This window comes from Ammospiza nelsoni, chromosome 15 (genome assembly GCF_027579445.1).
Source record: "Ammospiza nelsoni isolate bAmmNel1 chromosome 15, bAmmNel1.pri, whole genome shotgun sequence".
NCBI classification, from domain to species: Eukaryota; Metazoa; Chordata; class Aves; order Passeriformes; family Passerellidae; genus Ammospiza; species Ammospiza nelsoni.
The window spans coordinates 12,685,571-12,706,178 of NC_080647.1; the positions used below are offsets into that span (position 1 = coordinate 12,685,571).

The 20,608-nt window shown below is 38.7% G+C and overlaps 1 protein-coding gene across 2 annotated transcripts; it reads left to right on the plus strand.

Annotated features, from left to right (window-relative positions):
• Positions 1–17,389: 17,389 nt before the first annotated feature.
• On the plus strand, positions 17,390–20,299 carry LOC132080044 (protein EOLA1-like). 2 transcript variants are annotated; one of them, XM_059483025.1, is made up of 3 exons: positions 17,390–17,607; positions 18,431–18,714; positions 19,787–20,299. In XM_059483025.1, the coding sequence occupies exons 2-3, from the start codon at positions 18,462–18,464 to the stop codon at positions 20,002–20,004; spliced, it is 471 nt and encodes a 156-aa protein (XP_059339008.1). In that variant the 5' UTR covers positions 17,390–17,607; positions 18,431–18,461; the 3' UTR covers positions 20,005–20,299. The 2 variants fall into 2 exon arrangements, with proteins under 2 accessions (XP_059339008.1, XP_059339007.1); XM_059483024.1 differs by lacking the exon at positions 17,390–17,607 and adding an exon at positions 18,061–18,122.
• The last annotated feature ends 309 nt before the right edge of the window (positions 20,300–20,608 follow it).

The window sequence follows — 20,608 nt, forward strand, 5'->3', positions numbered from 1 at the left end:
TGTTCACTTTCCCTAAATTGCTATGTATTACCAGAACTGGCTTCCCTTTTTTCTGTATGTGCTCCCTCCCCACAAAGCTCTCCCAGTCACCACCTTCCACCTGGTCTCATGAAAATGATGTTATATAATAATTCTGTCCTCTACATTCAGGACATTCTCCAGCTTACATTTGCCTATGTTGTTTATCAGGCAGACCAAACATCTTGGAATATAAAATGTAACTCAAAGGCCTTCCATATATGATTCTCTGTATTTTCTTGCTACGATGATTTACCCTGGAACTTCCAAACTAAAGATCAGCTCAGACTATGCATTCCCTACTGACCAAAAAGCTTTTCTCTGAATTTTCTTTCTAAGAAACAAAGAACCAGAATAGCACTGAGATTCTGACACTATGCTGCAACAAACATGACTCTATCAGTTGGCATGAAACGTAGATGAATGGTTTGAAATTGATGCTGAACTGGAAGTGTGTATTACACACCAGCTTTTAGCTATATGAACCAGTCAAGTAATAATTTTCAGCTATATTTACAGCAGAACTGAGTTTTAGTTCAAGTGCTTCAGATGGCCAGAGGCCCATAGAGATGCCAAACTCCTGCCTTTTTGTTCCAGCTGGATGGCTTTGCAGGACAGCAGACTCTGTCAGTGGCAGCACAGCCGTGCTGCACAGCAAGCTTCACACCACAAGCACTATTTCTTCAGCCTTTCTATCTTGACTTCTACTGGGCTAATTTAGGTGGATTTATCATTAATTAATACTACAATGAATACAGCAAAGCCAAACAAAGTTCAACTGCCTACAAATAAAATATAAAATAAGGCACTGAATATGTTCACTGCTTACCAACTTCAGGTTCTGAAGATTCATTCCCAGTGTCTATTTTTCAGGCAGTTGAAATAACATTCAAGGAAGTGATTACATGAAACAGTAATGAAAATATATTCAGAGCAGTTGATGAAACAGTTCCAGGGTAGTTTTATTTTGTATATCTAGAAAGAATGTATAAGGTTTTGTCTTAAAGTCTCAGTAATGAAACAAAAACCTTGGGAGAAGGATTGTAATACATTTGTAAATAAATAACCTGCCACTGTAAGGTGAAAAAAGGCATTTTATAAGAGGAAAGGAAAACATTATAAATGCTGAGATCATACTTCTAGATCTTGTTTCAGCAGCATCCCATGGCATACATGATAAGCTTAACCAAACAGTGACTTACATTTTAATTTAATTTCTACAGTTCTTAGCAGAATTCTCAAGACAGCGGAATAATCAGAACATAGAAGGGTGAGCAGTCCAGAGCCTCCCCACAGGAGATCCCTCACCCTGCATTTTAATCACTCAGGAATGTATGAAGAGGAAATACTATATGAAATACATATATAAAATAACTTGAATACATTACAATGCTGTCTGCTTAAGATGATTCCACACTTCTTTACCTCTAAATCTTTCACTAACTCTATTCTGGTGTTATCAGCAAAGCTGAAAGGGGCAAATAAAGCAGGGGAGAGAAGCATAAAAAAGGCCATACTATTAACTCAGATATAATGAATAGTCACTTATGGCACTTTAAACCATTCTTAAAATTCATGGAAACTTTGCTGATGTGAAGTTTCTCTCCTACACAGTCTTCTCTGAATTACTCTTCAGTGGGATTTCCTCTGTGATCAGCAGCTCTAATAACCAGGCACTGCAGAAGGGTTCTGCTCTGCTGGTGCTGGGTGGTCACAGTGATGTCTGACAGACTGTACAGATGAGAGGCTGTGCAATACTGGAAAGGGGTAGGAGGCCATTAGTCTCTTTTCCACAACCTTTCTGTCCTTTTGCTCCCTATGGGATGATTTTACAGTGGCATAATGCAGGGTTTGTACACCCCATTATATGAGTCTGGAAGGAGCTCATGGGCTGCTGGGTACCTAATCAGCCTCTCCCAGTGGCAAACAAGGGACTTCAAAGGAGGAACAAAAAAGGAAGAGCCCTGCTTAATTAGTGCTCAGCTGAGAGGAGCAGACTTGGTGGAAGACACAAGGAGAACTGATTCCTGTCAGAGTCCCCTGGTAGAGAGGAAGGTCTGGCAAAAGCTGTTCCCTTCTTTGGCTGCCAATGCTCAGCTTCACCTTCCCTGAGCCACGGCACCACAGACACTTCCATGAGTCAGCAGTTCAGAGAAAAGAACAAAGAATCTGCTGTCACAACACCCTAGAAGCAAACATAAACTTCTGTATGTCCAGGTCTAATTTTATATACACCAAAAGAAATAGAGGTTGTCCTATCTTAAGCAGAGGGTTACATCCATGCTGTCCTTCAGGTGTCCCAGGGCTGCGTGGAGCAGCAGAATGAAGCTGCAAAAGGCTTTTAAACAATAAATTTGTGAACTTTCGTGCCTTTTATTATAAAATACATTAAAAGATTTGGTTTTGTCATAACAGGGGTTTTTAGGTCTTTTTCTTTCTTACATTTTACCTAAGAAATATCAGAAACTAAATCTGGTTTTTGGTGACTTGCCTGTGGGAATGGACAGTATCTGAGGAGAGAACAATGTTCCAAGACAAAGATATGTTCATAAGGAGCTCATAAATTATACTAAATATATAGGAACAAATGAAACCTGAATTTCTCTTACAGAACTCCTACTTCCCAGAATTGTGAACCACATGTGACTCTTAGCATGTTATCAATATATTATTCAAAACAATAAATTTTAAAAAACTAGGAAAATTAAAAGGATAACCAAGAAAACTTTCAATGGATTTTTATACCTGTGCCTTGTCTTTAGCAGAAATGGATTATGAGAAAACACTGTTACAGAAGAAGTTTTTTCTAAAAGATTTCACTATCAAACCAGCTAGATATTTCCTGCTTAACTCTTTTATGTATGCATGTGTATACATGAATATATTTAAATAAAACCATTTTCTCCTTTTCCTTGGTACAGTTAATTTTAATTTTAAATGTTCTTTCTCAATTCAATTTTTCTCTCTCCAACTGCATATTGGATCAAAGTTGGGATAACTAGGTACACAGGTATTAACAGAATATACCATTTGAGTGTAGAGACCTCCAACATGAATATTTTCTCTTAGAAACATTTTAATTTCTTGCTTGCATCTTGCTGTGTTGGAAACAAAGTAGATTGATTTCTCACACTACCCAGGAGAACTCCAGGCATTGACAGCTGAGGAAAGGGACACAGAAGCTTTGGAGACATTAAAATAACAGAGACAAGAGTTTAAAAACAGCATTTATACAAACTGCTTCACATCCTATATTATGAAACCTACTCACGTCTAGAGCCTACCACTTTGTTTTCAAAGACCAAATGAAGTGCACAGTCAGATTTATTATATGCTTCAAAAAAAGAGATATGTTCTCTGAATAAGGAATCCATGCTCTAATGCACAGCAAAACAAATGTACAATTTTCCTATTTCACATTATTCATACTGAATATCATAAAGGTGCACAAGCATTTCTATGCAGGTTAATTTATAGACAGGGAAATAAAACTCATGTTAATAACAGAAATCTGTAAAAGCTCAAGTTCTTAGAACAGAGGTTTTAAAAGCAAGCAGAATTAAGAGTGGCTGCTCACCACAAGGTAACTCAGGGAAAAAATGTTAAGGATGGATAAACTCTGGTGACAGTGTCTGTTTATTCTTTATCTTAAGATAAAGAAGATAAAGGCCTTAAAATGGGCTTTAGAGGGACATAATATATAATATATAATGTGACAAGTGAAAGAGCAATCCTAAGTGTGCAAGACCACAGGTTTCCTACTCTAGGAAAGTACATGGTTTGAAGGCATGCACATTGGCTCTGCCATCTGAGCACAAATAACCTTGTGTGCCTCAATTTCCACTGCTGCAAAACTAACAGCATTTGGGTGCTGCTTTTGGTTGGGATCACTAAAACCTCATGGTTCCACAATATGGTTTAGTGGGCATGGGGGTATTGGGTTAACACCAGACTTGATTATCGTGGAGGTATTTTCTAACCTTGATGATTCTATAGAGTTCATTTTCTTTATAGAAAGCCACTATATATATGGTTTGGATTTGTGCTGAGAGCAGTGTTGATAATTCAGGGCTGGTTTTGTTATCACGAGCAGCACTAACACAGAGCCAAGGGCTTTCCTGCTCCTCACCCACCCCACCAGCAAGAGGCTCCCAAGGAGCTGGGAGGGGGCACAGCCAGGACAGCTGACCCCAGCTGAGCCAGGGATATCCCATAACATGGCACCAGCTCAGCATGGAAACCTGGGCAGGAGGAGGAAGGGGGGACGTTTGCAGTGATGGTGTTTGCCTTCCCCAGTCACTGGCACAGGTGATGGAGCCCTGCTGTGCTGGGCATGGCTGAGCCCCTGCCTGCCATGGGGAGTGGGCAATGAGGCCCTTGGTTTGCCTCACCTGTTAAACTGCCTTTATCCCAACCCAGGAGTTTTCTCATTTTTATCCTTTTGATTCTCTCCTCCAATGAGTGGCCCTATGGGGCTGAGTTGCAAGCTGGATTTAAACCATGACAACTTATAAACTTATCTAGAGGGTCCTGAGAATTTAGAGGTGATATCAGACAACACTGGTACAGACATAAGATGCATCATTCTGTTACTATTTACTTAAGACATGGGACACAGATCAATAAGCAAAGATGTGAAGTGTTACTGTAATACTTTCTCATTATTTACTAGAAGCCATCTTTCCTTTACATTCAAAGTAATCCATATTTCTCAAGGATAATAGAAATTCTTAATTACAAAATGATGATTTAGTCAGTGCACCTGCCTTTTAAGCATAAAATACCTTCTTTACAAAGTATGTGCCTCTTTTGTGATTTCAAAGAACCCTGCAAATGTAGAAGAGTGTGAAGATCAACAGTCAGCAAACAGTCAAAAAGCTTTCTGATGATGAATGGCCTCCTTTGAAGTGGTCTACTTCAATATTGTTATTTCTGGAATTTCAAGCATGAACTCTATGAGCAGCCAGACTACACATTTCTATTCAGTGGCAATAAAAGTCAGCTAATTTGGTACCAACTACAACAGGATATTATCATTTATGTACGGTTTTTATCTCATAGTTAAGGACAAATCTGCCAAATTCCACAAGATATTTCCTTATTAAAGGGAAGTTTAGAAATGGAGGAGCTAAGGTGTTAGAGTGCAGATCTCTAATTTTTTTCCATTGAAATGAAAACTTCACCCTTGGAAAATATACTTCAGTGCTGAATATATTCATTAGCTTTCTGCATTTGATTCTAATTTGATGACAAAGAATTAAAAGGATGTCATATTATAGTAAATGCAGTTTTGACAATGGGTTCACTCATCCATTGTACTAAGTCAAAAAAAGTTCTTGTATTAAAACGGCTTAAAATTTTCAACAAATCATCTCAAAAGGTGATTAATTTACATCTTAGCTTAAGAAAAAAAATCCTGTCACATTCATTTTCATTTTATTCCTTAAAAAATAGTCAAAACATATTTGCACATTGCAGCACCACTGAGTACTCCCCTGAAAAATGACAGTGCATAAATTACAAAGCAGGCTTTTTACAGCAAACACAGATCTGTGCACAAGTTAGAATAACATTCTCTTAATCCCTAAAGCAGAGCAGTGATAAATGCATCTTTAATATATTCAAAAGCTGTTACTTTTGCCTTTTTTTAAACCAAACTGCAGCGCTATGAGCTTAAACTTCTCTCATTGCATTGCTCCAGGCAGTGGATCTCTGAGCACACACGCTTTCATCCTGTGAATGTGAGAGAATAAACCAACGCCTGTTTGCCTGCCTTCAGCATAAAGGCATTTGTAGCTAGACAAGAACCTGTGAGATATCAATCATGCTAATGAAACCTGACTGCTCTAAAAGGGGCTGGCTGAGAGCTTGGCTTTCATTTGATAAATAAACATCTGAAGTTGTTATCTGCTGCAAATGCTTTCACTTGGCGTACAACAGGAACTTTCTTGTTGTAACACTAATATTTAAAGTAACACTAGAATGGCCTGTATGTTAACTGACTCATAGTATTTGTCTGTAATAACTATATTAATATTAATTTCAGAAACTTCTATGCATTGAAAATATAAGCTTCTATAAATCTGACAGAAAAATATAGGTATACTTCAGTGCCTGAATAAAATTTCCCAACAGTTGTTTCAATTTCCTACCACACAGTCTACCTAGAAACTAATTAGCATCAATAAGAAATCTTATATCTCTTAATATGTACCTATGTTTTGGTGAAAATGTAGTTGGATTATAAAACAGCAAAATAACAAAGTGATATTAGTGAGAAAACTACTGATGCACTCCATCCCTTGTACCTACTCAACATGCTGTATTTATATGGCAGTCAGCTGCCAAATAGATGGCACCAGAAGATCAAAATAGTTGCTTGTCACAGCATGCAAAGAGAAGGGAATTTTCTTTATCTTTACACACAGTTCTTTGAAGCTGTCCTGGTCCCGAGGTATCTCTCAATTAAATATCGCTATTTCCCCTCTCTTCCCATAAAAAAAAAAGAAAAAAAAAGAAAAAAAAGATTGCAAACCCTTTTATTATGCCTAGGGGGAAGGATGAAAAATTACAAACATTGCCAAATGTGTAACTAGAAAAACTGCCTTGAAGTGGGTGGGGGTGTTTAGATCTTGGCAGCTGCTGTGTAACCAAAAGCTTTTACAAAAGCTAAAGTAATTTAAGTATTTTCAGAGAGGCTCCCAATTCTGGTAGTTATTTTCCTGCAGACACCATAAGTGGATCAGCTTTTCACACAGCATTCACGGGGGCTCTCATCCAGAGTGAGTGCTCTGTCTGCCCCCTCAACAGGACCAACCCACAAAAGGACAACATTTTAGAAACAATGCAAAATACATCCTTTAGAAAGCATGAAATGTAGCTAAGAACTGAAACTCTGCCTGTTTGTTCGCTAATTTCTTTAAGTCCTGTTAACCAAAGAAATCAGTAAGGTCTAGAAAGGTACCTTCTGTGGCTGACAGGGATACTCAGTACATCTTTACTGAGATTTCTAAGGGAAGCCATAGGCATTGAACACACTAAGATTTTTTTTTTTTCAGCTGCCTTTTGCTTAGAAAGCTGAAATTTCATGTCAACTCCTCACTTTCTCAGTTTTGAGGAGCTAGAGGTCCAAGATGGTGCCCTCACTATTATGCCTTGGGTGATACAAAAATGGCTGGAAAAAGCCTCAACACTTATAACAGCATCAGCATATGCAGACAGCAAGAGTAAGGTTTCATGCTAGAATGGGATTTTGAAATTTTCTGGTTCTAACCTATAATTCAAAAGAACTACAGAATGTGGAAGTCATCTGCACCTGGGCAGAAGTTGAATAGCACACATGTATACACAGCCTGTGAAGAACTGCTAAGCATCAAGCAGATTCAAGTTTTTGTTTAAAAGCCAAAGAGCAAGTACAAAAAGCTTAAGTACAATCAAGCAACAAGTGACTTTTTTTTAAAAAAAAAGAACATTAATCTTTTCCTGAATTAGTAATTTTGTATTTATAAATCATATATTCAGTTGATCAGGTGTCTTTTGAGATTCATATTGAGTAACATACCAACGTGCAATCAAATGAAGGTTAAAAAAAAATCTATTTTTTACATATGATATGAAATGCACAACTCCCAAGGAGAATGCCACAATATAAGCAGAACACCCATATAACTTATTTTTTTTCCATGTGCACAGAGGCCTATGATTAAAGTCTGAGCTCCCATGGTTTTGATGCATACAAATATGTGTTACACACACTGTCTCAGCAGGCACTCATTATGCAGTCACAGCAAAGAAAAGTAAATGCCTCACTGAATTAGAAGGAAGAAGGAGATTTTTCACCAGTTCTGTTGAAAGGCAGAAACAACAACTTAAAGAGGAATTATTGCATATCCCCTTTTTACTCATTATTTGGGATAAAACAGTTTACTTGTATAAATAGCTAAAACAGTAATTCAGCTAAAAATCATTTCCAGAATCTATAAGCCTCAAAAATTCCTTACCATTCAAAGAGTAACTAAACAAGTATACAGGACTAACTAGGCAATGTAAAACCTGAGTAAATTATTAATTTAAGCCAAAAATAACAACCTGCCCTTTAACATTTTGGGGATAAATTTTATCTGTTCAATTACTCAGATGTGCAGTCAGTGAAAGCAAGAGTTAAACCAGGAGATGTGAACTAGTTCTTTACAGTATTTTTCTTACATGGTGGATGTCAATTAACCCAATAGTTTCAGACAGAGTAAATAGCACAGATTAATATTCAAAGTAGTCTAAAAAATATATTACAGTGATTTCCTATGGTTAGGACTGTATATCACACTTTAGTATCCACTAAACTCTTAGTGGATACTAAATAAAAGTATAGAAGGCAAACTCTTCTATAAGTGAATGTCATTTATCTATACCTGATGGAAGAATTTATTTTTAAGAATGCAAATGCTGACTACATATTTAAATTAATGAAGCATGTGATATAGGTCAAGGATGAACTGGAGAGAATTTTTTTTAGTAGTTTTAATGCTATCTGCAGCAGTTTTCACACATTCTTAAATTAGTCTGTAGGCATTTTGAAGGTTAAAGAACAGTGAACTTTGAGAACATAATCATGAAGTTCAATGTGAAGAATAACTTAAATCATATGCTGGAAGGGAGGCATTTCAATTTTGCCAGAGGCAAGGTAAAAAGCTCAAAAACAACTGTGTTCAGTGGAAACTTGCTACATAAAAATACAGGTAAGAAAGAAATAGTAAAACTAAAGTTGAAAACTACACATTTCTCATATTTCTTTCCTGCAGTGGTTCTCCTGCTCAAGCTTTACAACCTACAGAGTGAAAGACAAAGGGTGCAGTGACTGTAGAAATTAAAAAAGTATTTATCAATAAGGAAAACAACTGTAAAGTATGGAGTGGCATTTTGAAAGTGTATCTCTGGGAGATCAAATTCTTCTCAGCACATCAGGAATGTCATCTACACTTATTATTACACACTGATTATTTCATAAATTCTTCCACTTCCATCTTAACACTACTAGAGGTTCATAGTTTTCACCAAGACAAATACTCCCACAGAAACACAGCAGCTGCAACTGCACTGCTGGGTCATTGAGGCAAATTCTGAAACTCCAGCTACTAAGTTTTAGACTGCTGTTTGGCCAGGCTTCAGCTCAGCTTATATTAAGTGCACAGCCTGTGTGATACCATAGGCACCTACACTAAACTATGTACTCTAAACATGGGCACTAAGTCAAGCATTTAAATAACTTCACTAGCAGTTTTAGGGCAACCTTTTTAACAGATGCAGAGAGTTAGAAAATATCAAGCATTTATCTTTCCCCTCTAGCCTTTTCTTCTTTGTAGTGGTTGAAATTCTGGCACTCTGCTGCTAACAGGATTTGCACAGCCAATGTTGCACCCAAGATCTCAGGCAAAAAAATCTCTCACCCATCAGAACTGTGGGGTTTTGCTGACTATTTTTGATGGTTTAAATTTTCTGTTGAATTTTAAACCCAAGTCTTCCTCTTATTAAAAGTATCATTGCATAATTATTTCCCATTTTTAGCGATGTAAATTCAGAATTATTTCCTATCATCAGCTGCTACTGATCTGTCTTGCTAAATGCACTCCTACTTCAGATAATTTATTAAAAGAATACCAAATAGAGTCTGTCCCTCTTTCCACAGAAACATCTAAACTTCTAATTTAACATTTAAATGCTAAGATTACCAGCTCATGATCTGCAAATCACAATGACAAACAGGCTTTAAAATTATTTAAAGTACATTTTACAAGATAGCCTACTTTGACTTGTGAGATAGGTAACCTAAAAAGTGTTTTCTGTGTTTCCAAAGGATGTAAAAGATGATTTTGATTCTTTGAAGCTGCCACAAAGAACATACAGGAAATGCCAGCAACATACTATAATTAAACAAATATGAGCAAGTAAATCTCAATAGTGAGTGTATAAGCCCAACAGTATTTCCTTGTTGCTGCAATTACACCTTCTAGCAAGGTTACCATTCTTCAACTGAAGGCCTCTCCAATAAGAACCTCAGCCAACAAATTATTAAAACACTGTACCTCATTTGCATACAGTATGAGGGTAATGAGAGCAGTATCAGTCACTTTTTCCTTTCCACCCTTACAGGCACAAACAGCACTGGAAGCATCAGTCAGATTTAGACCGAATGTTGATGCCACAAATGCCACCAACAAATACTTCCTTATAAAATCCCTAACATTAACTGGCTGCTATGAGCAGCTCCAGATCTTCAACTGTGGGCCATATGTGCAGGATGTGTTAATACAAAAAACTTCCACTTAGTCTGTTGAACCAGCGAGTTTTGATTACTATTACAGCTGGATCTTTATGTACTAATTAGTTTCAAAATTTCAACATTGGCACATTACAGAAGAGTCCCACATAGAGCAAACAACAAAAGTCACAGAACAATTAAGTTTGTTTGTTGGGGCTTTTTACTGCTGGACTCATCACAATCACTTTTTCTTGATTTCTGATAAGTCTATAGTCTTTGAATAGATTATTTTGATTAATTTCAGAAGTAATCCCAAGAATTTATTAAACTTTAATAATCTGACACACTATTTTTCATGTTACAAATGCTACACACAAATATTGATATATGGCAACACACATCACTGCTTATTGAGCCTGCTGCTCTGAGGCCAGAGCACTGGCAGTGTCTCAAGGGTGTGTCACTTGAGGAGACAGACCCTCTGTCTGATCATGAGCCCTCATGCAGGTGTTCCGCCCTCACATCTCACTTCCAAAGACAGGACAAGAACAAGGCACAGGCACAGAACACAAAAGCACAGCTTTGCTTCCTTGGAAATGCACTCAACAAGCAAATCCTGCTTCAAACCCTCAAAACCTCATGTGCTTGAGGCACTGCATTAGGAAGATGCACTCTAAAACCTTTTCCCAAGCCCCATGTATTCTCACCTCTGTTGGAATAAAAGGCAGGTCATCATTTCTAGAATAAAGGCACTTGTCCTGCAGTACCCGCCCTTTCTATCTGCATATTAGGATAGATAATCTCAGACCTAACAGGAGTGTTAAAAATATGTTCATTAATGCTCACATGACAGTTTCATAATTAGGTTACGAAGGAGATCTAAGGACTGCGAAAGGTAACATCATTAACATCATTTTTTTAGGTAGGTCTAATTTCTGTTATCTCCTTTCTTGTGGTTAGTCATCAGGTTCTAGCCCCAAAACTGTTGTGCTGAGCCCTGCTATCTACCTTTTTGCTCTATGCTTCAAAACAATCCATTTCAGCTCAGGTCTAGACTGCCACCATCAGCATTGCCAATACCCCGCTGTGCAGCTACAGCAATGATTTATTATTCAGTGACAACAATGCAGCAGAAGTGCTGGTGCTATGATTCTTCATATAGATTATGAGTTCAATCAATCTGCTGAAGATCTTTTTGTTTCTCTGATGTACTAAGACATTCTCTACAGATAACACAGGAGATCACATAGTAGAAGTATGAATCTCAGTAGGAAACTAGCATACTTTATTTCAAACCTGTCAACATTCTTCATGTATCTCCAAAAAATTATTCATTACACCTTCCTCCCACAAATTCTCCAAATTAAATCTGCTTAATACAGGAAATACAGGAATGGGTGGGGAAACAAAAAAAAGCACATTCAGAAAAGCATGTTAAGTTTTCTCCCATCTCACTACATCTTTCACTTTTAATAACATAGTGTGCTGAGTTAAGGACAACATTCCAATAGAGGTACATAAATATTTGCATACAGTGATAAAAACATTTTCCCTGTGATTCTGAAAAAAAATGCAAATTCAGGGCTCATTATTAACAAGCTGAAGATTACTAATTAATGATTTTACTTACAAAGAGTAATGTTTAAAAACAAACAGCTACATTCATAATTAACAGGAATAAAAAATATATGGATGAATCAATCACTTGTTGCTTTTACATATTGGCTAAAAATTGATGTGCTGCAGAATTACAGTTTGGAGTGGGGAAGCATCCACTCTGTGAAAAAACCTCAGTATTCATCAGCTGTTTCTTTATTCTCTGCTTTCTGAAGCTGCAGAGGAAATTACTACCTGTCTGTGATAACTGGCCATTAAAACTAAAAGAACCCAAATTAGCTAAAATAACTGCTATCTTACTAAAATGGAAGCAGGCATTTAACAACATAAATAAAACAGAACTACAGCAACAAGTTCCTTCAGATGTCCAGTTTCTTTATGCAGAACACACAGTATGGGTGATGATGTTTCTGGTGGCTTGTGATGTATTGTACAACCATTTTAAACAGTGATACAATATGTCATAGACAATAAATTAGTAAATACTGTAGTGGCTTCACAGTCCTGCTCTTTCTCATCAACATGATTCCATAGTTCCTGAGGTTAAAAACTGTCATGACTTTAGATTTTAAGCACTCAGCATAGAAATAATTTATATGTGGGAATCTAAAGTTGCAAGACTTTATTACACTGCACTTGCCCTGTGCCATTTTCACAGGCAGTAACAACACTGAAGGCTCTACTGTTTTCAGCACTGCCAAAACTGATACATCAGACTTCAAGAAAGTTTAAATATTTATATCCAGAACTGTTCTTTTCAGGCTTTGCACAGATTTAACAGCATTTAGTTTTAACTCTAGTAATTTCTGTGTACACTTTAAATTTGCATGCCAGATGTTTAAATGCCACAGAGGATTATTATTGCAAATTTACTTATATAGATCCATCCCTCATGTATGTTGATGTTAACAAGAAAGTAAAGACACTTCCAGAGGAGGCAACACCTTCTGACCAGACTCATAGCAGGAGACTTGTTGATTCTGAGTTCTGTATATGACCAACTTACTAATTTCACAGACTTACATCTGGATCCTCATTAATGAACATATAAATTAAACATGTTCAATTTTTCACAGGCTAAATTTTAGAATGCTAGAACCAGTTTTAATCCTCACGTATCAAACCAAACAGTTCTATAAGTGACTTTCATACATTTTTTTGAATCATCACAATCATAAACATGCACAGCAACTCTATACAGACATCTATATGCATATTTTAAGTTTCCCCTTTATTGCAAATATTTTTAGACAAAAAGAACAGAAAAACAACCTGTATCAGCTAGGAGCAATATCTTCCCTGAATTCTTTCATCATTTTCTTTCCAGTAATATAACTAATCATTTATTAGAACCTGCTCTAAAACAGACTATACAGACACTAATATTCCACATCAACCAAACAAAAATTACCTCAAAAGTCCTCAAAGCACAAGTAAAAAAACTTTCTCACCAAAAAGACAAGAAGAAACAGAACTAAACTGACCCCTGATGTGGATGCACTTCTCTCAGGGAAGACAGCTCAGAGAGGAAGATAATTCAGAGGAAAACTGCATTTTCCATTTTGATTAGTGTTTTATCAATAGTCAAAAAGTAAAGTTTTAGTCATAAAAGAACATACAGAACCAGTCAATTGCTTTTGCATATGAATTCTTTTTCTTACAGATCTTGTCAGGAGTATCTTTTGTGGTTAATTCAAAATGGTGAGGCAATTCAGTTTCTCTTCTTTCTTAAAGTGTCTCCTGATTAGATGAAACTAAAAGGTACTTAGCCAAACATAGCAGAATTTATGGAAGAACTCCCAAGCATTTTAACTGTATATATAAAGTACATTTTACAAAGGAAACAAAGGGAGTCATTAATATTTTAGTTTAGTAGTGCAAACATTCTATTACTTATCTATTAGAAATAGCTCCTTAGGATTTTTTAAAATTTGCAGTAACACCTTGCATCTGAAAACAGATTAAAACCCCAAATAATTATAAAGCTAGACAGACAGCATCAATTAGAGAATTAAAGATACCTACTCCCTTTATAGCAGGAGTGCAATTCAATTTTAAAAAAGTTTTCAGCATTTCAGAGGGCATGAACCCTGGTTGAGGGCTTATGGCCATAAAAAGGTGTTGATCAGTCTTATCTTTTAAAATGTTTTATGCAGCCACATACAGCAGAGTTGCCTGTGGATTGGACATAATAATCAGCAGGGGAAGGAGAGCTCATTACTGCAAGCTCTCCTTCCCCTGCAGATTACCTCAGCGTGAAGCCACGTATCTCAATCAAAAAAGATTGCTATGGAGAGCTACACAAGGTGTTTCTAAATCAGCTATCTTGGGGCTCAGCCTATAGCTGCAACCTTCTTTTAACCTTCAGAAAAGCAGAAGAACCTGGATGGTTTCTAAATATTAGCCATCTGCAAGTTTAGAAATGAATCACTTAGCAGATGAAAGTGCCCAGCAGACCTGGCTGTCTCATGCTCACACAACTGGTGCCCAGTGCAAACACGTGGAAAACTGAGCAGCAAGATCTATTGGAAAAGGGACAGGGCAGGACACTGCACAAGTGGGGGGCAGTGGGGGCCTAGGGGCATCTAGCACATTGTAGAGTACTGAGAAGAATACTTAATGCTTTGGCCTGTTGTCTATATCTGTTTAAAATATTTCTCAGACTCAAGAAAACTTTGCTGTAAGTCACCAACAATCTATGATTATGACTATTTATAATTCCCAAATTTTTGACAAGGCTAGTGATGTCAGGGATGTGTTACAAACCAGAAATATGCTCTACTTGTAGGGTGTGGGGGGCAAGATGTGTGTAAAAAAATAAGAGAAAACACAGTACTGCAACAAATCTGGTAATAAAGAGAATCATCTAAAGAAACTGGAGACACGTTTACTGAGCCAAGCTCAAGATAGTCATAATTTTTTATGATAAGTACAAAGAAATACAAAACAGCATGGCAAAATATTGGTATTGTTTTAACTATAATGTTAGAATCAGAGACTGAGTAAAATGAAGGCAAAGGGGGCAAAATGTAGAAGGCTGGTAGAACTCCTTATGATGGAATTACTGCCAAAAGAATACAGCTGCAGCATCACATTTCATATTGTCTGATGTTCTAAAATGCAGTGTATGTTCAAATGTCAACACAGTACAGAGTCTCATGAATGTCAGCTATTAAAATAGTGACCATTCAATACAAATAATTGTATTGAATTGTATTTCATGCGTTATTAACAGCTGAAATTTCAGTTTTGACCCTCAGTTTCCTGGAACATACTGCCCCACATCAGTCCCCACTTTGGAAATGAACTGTAGCTGATCAAGTCCCTTGACCTGATTTTGACACAAGATATCCCAGCCCCTATTGCTGGGTACTGAACCCTGTAAAATCAGCTGCTAAGTGAATGTGACAAGGAGCACAGCAACGCTTGCCTATCTAGATGAGATCAGGGCTGAGTCCTTACAAATGATGTACCAAGCATTGTTTTAGCTCCACAGAATGCAGTAACACATTCTGTAATGGGAATTACATAGGTTTTGTTCTATCAAAATTAAATTTAGGGACACCCTAAGAAAAGCTAGTATAGAGGCACTGAGATGAAGTAAGAGGTTATGGAAGCACAGACACAAGTGGCATAATTTCCTGTTGGTGAGATTGTCTGTGAGGTATTATAATTTGGGATTGGTGTTAGCAAGTGAGAGCCACAGTGACCAGAAAACAAAAAAGTGCATCTAACATGCTGAGCATAAGCTGATCATCTGCTAAGATCAGAATGAATTTTTTTTTCATATTCACTTTGTACATTATCTTTGAATGTATGCTTTGAACCATTATCTTCAATTCTGAGAAAACCTGCTAGAGTCCCTTTACCACTCATCACACAAAAGGCTGAACAATACACAAGGACTGCTAATTACATAATTTTATTTAAATGTTGGTAGAAATTGTTACATCTTCTGATGAGTGTCCCAATATATGGGACAAGGTTTCTACAAACCAAGTAACACTATTTTGTGAGAGGAGATTTTCAACATATTAATTCACCTTTGGTAGTAGCACACGTACCTTCTGCTATTTATATTTTATTTAGAGTTGTTATACTTGAGATTTTAAGTACCCTGGAGATTTTTCTTTAGATCAAGGAAAAAAAAGATCTATTTTATTTATGTGATGGAACACATGATACAAAATCATGCCATAATGTACATAAATGAAAACAAAGCTGCTTACACAACATGAGAACATTCTGGCCTATATTTTCTCCAAAGGAAATAACCCCTACATAAAGTACAATTATACAGTGGAAAAATACCAAAAGCAAATACCAAAACCCCCTGAAAGCTCATTACTCACTTACAACTCTAAACAGATTCAACAGGTTCTTGTACTAACCATGCACATCTAGTAAAATGGAAACAGCTTAAAGCAAAAAAAGCATTTAAAGTAATAACCCTGTAAAAACTAAAGTGGACTTAAATTCACATCATCTATTAATTTCTCTTCTTATTATGATTTTATATAAAGGAATGACTCTATGGAACATTTTGAACAAGATATTGGAAATATTCAGGGGATAATGGGATAACGAAGCAGAAATTTCAGAAAACGGTAATAAGTAAAACTGAGTCTAAACAGTTAAATTCTATCAGCCATAAAATACTTCAAAATACACAAAATTCACTGAAGGTATATTTAAAGCATATGTCAGAACTGGCTCTCATGAAAGTTATCATCAGAAAAGAAACACTTAACCCTGCAGCTACAGAATACTGAGGTTACTTGTAAGGCTTTCCCAATAAATATCCATTTTTCACAAAGTCAAAGACTTGAACAAAAAAACCCCCATTATTAGTCCTACCTTCTGCTCTATGAAGTTCCTCCGCCCTTCTAAGCATGGGATCCACCCATCTCTCTCAATGTAATTCCAGCAGATCACTTTACTCTTTCCACCTGTGAGTTGCTGGAATAGTTAAAGTAGCTTTGAGATTTCTCATGCTTAAAAAATGTGTTTTAACATAGTAAAAGACAAAAGAAAGGTCATCATTACTTTTCCCCTTTGTAAATACTACCATTTTTTCTTTTCCTTCTCTAACACTTTTATTTTTCCTCTTGTCTGTCTCCCCTAACTCACTCCCTTTGGTCAACATTCTCTCGTCTCTTTCTTTCTCTCAAATGCTGTATGCATGGCAAAAGCTCCCCAAACACTTTTGTATTTACTGCCCTCAGCTGAAAGTTATGGCTTTACAGGACAGATTAATCTCCGTGGTTTTTATTTGGACATCTGCAGTTTTTTCTCTTCCGCACCTGAAGAAATTCAGGCAGGACTCAACTCTTCAATTTGTTGCAGCACTAGCCATCTTTAGTGTCACTGTCTGCTTTAATGAGGTCACTTCGATTTGTATACCTTGGAAACTACCATGTAAAAACACGTGTTCACTGGGTTTTTCAGCCTATATATATAGGCTGCCCATTAAAACTGAACACATCTATCAGGGCTATACTATTCTAACCCTCTCCTCCTCCAAATTCTCTTTTCCTGTAAGGTCTCTGAATTTTACTGCGCTTACTAGATCCCCACACTGTTTCCTGTTGCCAGGGCTCACAGCGGGACCAGCACACGCAAAACCTGTTGTCAAACAATAACTGCGTTGTTTAAAACGCCGGTATTAGAAGGGCAAAGCCTTGATGCAAAACGCCATCGAACGCACCAGGGTACAGGTAAGGCTGTCCACAGAGAGCAGGGCTGGATGAGGGCACTTTGGGAAATTCTGTCCCAAACAAACCAGTGCGCAGAGAGAGCGGGGAGGTGAGAGACACTCAATTTTCACATGCTGAATTATTTTAGTTATGACCAGAGCTGCGGGAGTCCCGCACGGCCGGGCTGCAGAGCCGCACGGGCTCCCCGCGGTGCTCCGGCCCAGGAGGGCACCGAGCGCATCCCCGAGCCCGGCAGCGCCGCACCGGGCACCGGAGAGCCCCGGGCAGGGCACACGGAGCTGCCGCCTCCCCTCAGCACCCACCACCGGGCCCCGCCGCTCCGGATCGCCGGGGAGCAGGCCCTAACCCCATCCCTCCTCCCGGGACGGCCGAAAAGCCGCAGGGACAGCGCGGCCGCGATCCTTTCAGCGCAGCCCGCCCCGGCCCGCGGGGCCACCGCCTCCCGGCCCGCCCCGCCCCGCTCCCGGCACCCACCGTGCGGGCGGGCCGGCGGAGCGGCGGGGCCCGCGGCGCAGGTAGGCGGCGGCCCCGGGGCCTCCATGGCCGCGCGGCGGCGGAGCGCTCCCCGCGGGAGCCAGCGCAGGGCGCCCGGGCCGGGCCGAGCTGTGGGGAAGCGGCTGCGGCCGTGAGGCGGCGGCCAGCACCGGGGCTGTGCCCGGCCGCGGGGGCGGCTGTTCGGGCGGCCCGGCCCGAGCCCGGAGCGGGAGCCGCCCCGGGGAGGCCGCGCTGCTCCCTCCGCGCAGCTCCGCGGCTGCAGGGCCGCCAGCTTGTCACGGGCATCGGCCGCTGCTGGAGACTGATCCCCGGGCCTCTGTGTTTACAGGAAATAAGCGGCCTCTAATGCGAGGAGCACGATGAAGTTCGGTTGCCTTTCCTTCCGACAGCCCTACGCAGGGTTGCTTCTAAACCAAGTCAAAACAGTAGAGACCCGCTGGCGTCCTTTGCTAGCAGGCTACAAGAACTGCACCATTGCTATTCATATAGCTGTTAAGGACTGGGAAGATGAAACATGGAGAGAAATTCTTTTGAATAGGCTCGACATGACACCAAAACAACTGCAGGATTTGTTGGATGAAGGGGAAAAATTTGGCAGAGGAGTTATTGCAGGTAAGTATCTTCAGGTTGTATTTTGTAAACAAACTTTCAGTCCCTTAACAGTCACTGAAATATACGTCTGCTCTATGTGTTTGCACTCATTATGATACTTTTTAACACTTTGAAGGAGTGGAGCATGAGTTGTGATGGGGGGGTCTATTTCAATTCTGTATGTTTCAGCACAATACGTGTCAGTTTCACACCTTGCATGTTGAGCTTAGGAACTCTTGCTGAACCGTTGTGCAGTACTCGTGGTCAAGCGAATTCATGATGTTGCAGCACTGTGCATGCCATTTTAAAGTATATAGAAATAATTACATAAATAAATCCTTTTTCAGTTTTACAAGCCCCCTGTGTTGCTTTTGGTATTTGGCTGATGAAGAAGTTTGTTTCTGTAACACAGTGAAGAGGCAGTGATGTTTCAGTGCATAAATTGTGCTGACATACAGCAGATGTGCACTGTACACTTAAAGAGTTTTTAGTGCTCATTTTGTACTATTTTGTTGTAGGTATCTGTTACACCATCTTTCACTGTCATTTGAATACTTTTAGCTATTCCTGCACAACAAATTAATTCTATCACATGCACTGAATGTTGTGGTTTTGCAATGCTGAAAACTGTAGGTCCTACGTAACATGTAGGTTTGCAACCTTAACATAAATTGCGTGCTTAATTGTGGTGTAGGTAGGAATTTCAAAATAGTTCAATGATTTAAAAATGTTAATAGTGGCTTGAGAGGAGCAGAGAGAGTTTTATGCTTTACTGAAGCTGGTCCAAGGCCAAATGTAGCTCAGGAGTTTTGGTAGCAGCTGTGTCTCCTTAGATGCAGGCTGCTTTTCAAGGAGTTCTGCTGCACTGGGTTGTGGTGATTTTAACTGTTCCCTCCTCCTTTTCCTCATCCATCTGAGTTGTCACATGGACTTTTGCAGCAGACAGCACAGGTGGGAGGTGTGCCTCCCTCTGACTGTGCCCTTCAGGTAACAAACTGGCTGTTCTGTGGCCTCAGGGAGGGCTACCTGTGGAAAACTTTTCTCTAGGAGATCAAACTGTCAACTAATTTTGTGTTTTAATTGTCATATACAGGATTAATTGATGTTGGAGAGACATCTCGATATCCAGAAAACCTGCCTCCTGAAGAGATTCTGGAGCTGGAAAACAAAGCTGTCCTCAGTAATCTAGAACAGAAATACTTGACTGTTGTTTCAAATCCCAGATGGCTCCTGGAACCAATTCCTGCCAGAGGGAGAACAGGGGTGTGGCAGGTGGACATCCCCGAAGAACTGATCCCTTCAGAATTGTAACTGTTGCCCCTTACTATTATTTTTCCTGCCTAAATGCAGACCTGTATTTAAGATGCTGACTTGTGAATTACATCAGCATTTTGACTAGGATTCTATTCCAAAACTATTTGAAATGGCAAATACATTTGAATAACTGCTTTTTGAGGCAAAACAAACAAGATGTGTCTTTATGACTATTACATGAAATTGTTTTTCTAGACTTTCTGTATAAAAAACTAAGTAAATGCCATTTTAAAATGTACAGTTATGCACTGTGCCAATTTAAATGTAAATTAAAATTATTTTTTGATACCTGCGTCTGATTATAGGAAAATGGTGCTTAAAAGCAGGCTGCCACAATTTATAGGACATCCCAGACCACTCCTTGTCCTGCCTTAAGGATAGATTCTTTTCATTCACATTTCAGGCACACAAGATGTGCATATGATGAATACAGCTCTGTGACCTGACAGACATTGCAGAAAGGCCAGTTTGAGAAGGTGCCTTGTACAAAATTGAGCAAATATTAATTTTTTTCCTCTTATTTAAGATGAAAAATACTAGTTGTCTTTGAAAATATAATACTGAATTTAAAACTAGTGTGAAGAATTCTAAATAATAGCCA

Excerpts from the sequence above, each read along its gene's own strand:
- LOC132080044 (XM_059483025.1), top strand. The coding sequence starts at position 18,462 with ATGAAGTTCGGTTGCCTTTCCTTCCGACAGCCCTACGCAGGGTTGCTT. Across the intron at positions 18,715-19,786 it reads TGGCAGAGGAGTTATTGCAG|GATTAATTGATGTTGGAGAG; the intron begins GTAAGTATCTTC and ends TGTCATATACAG.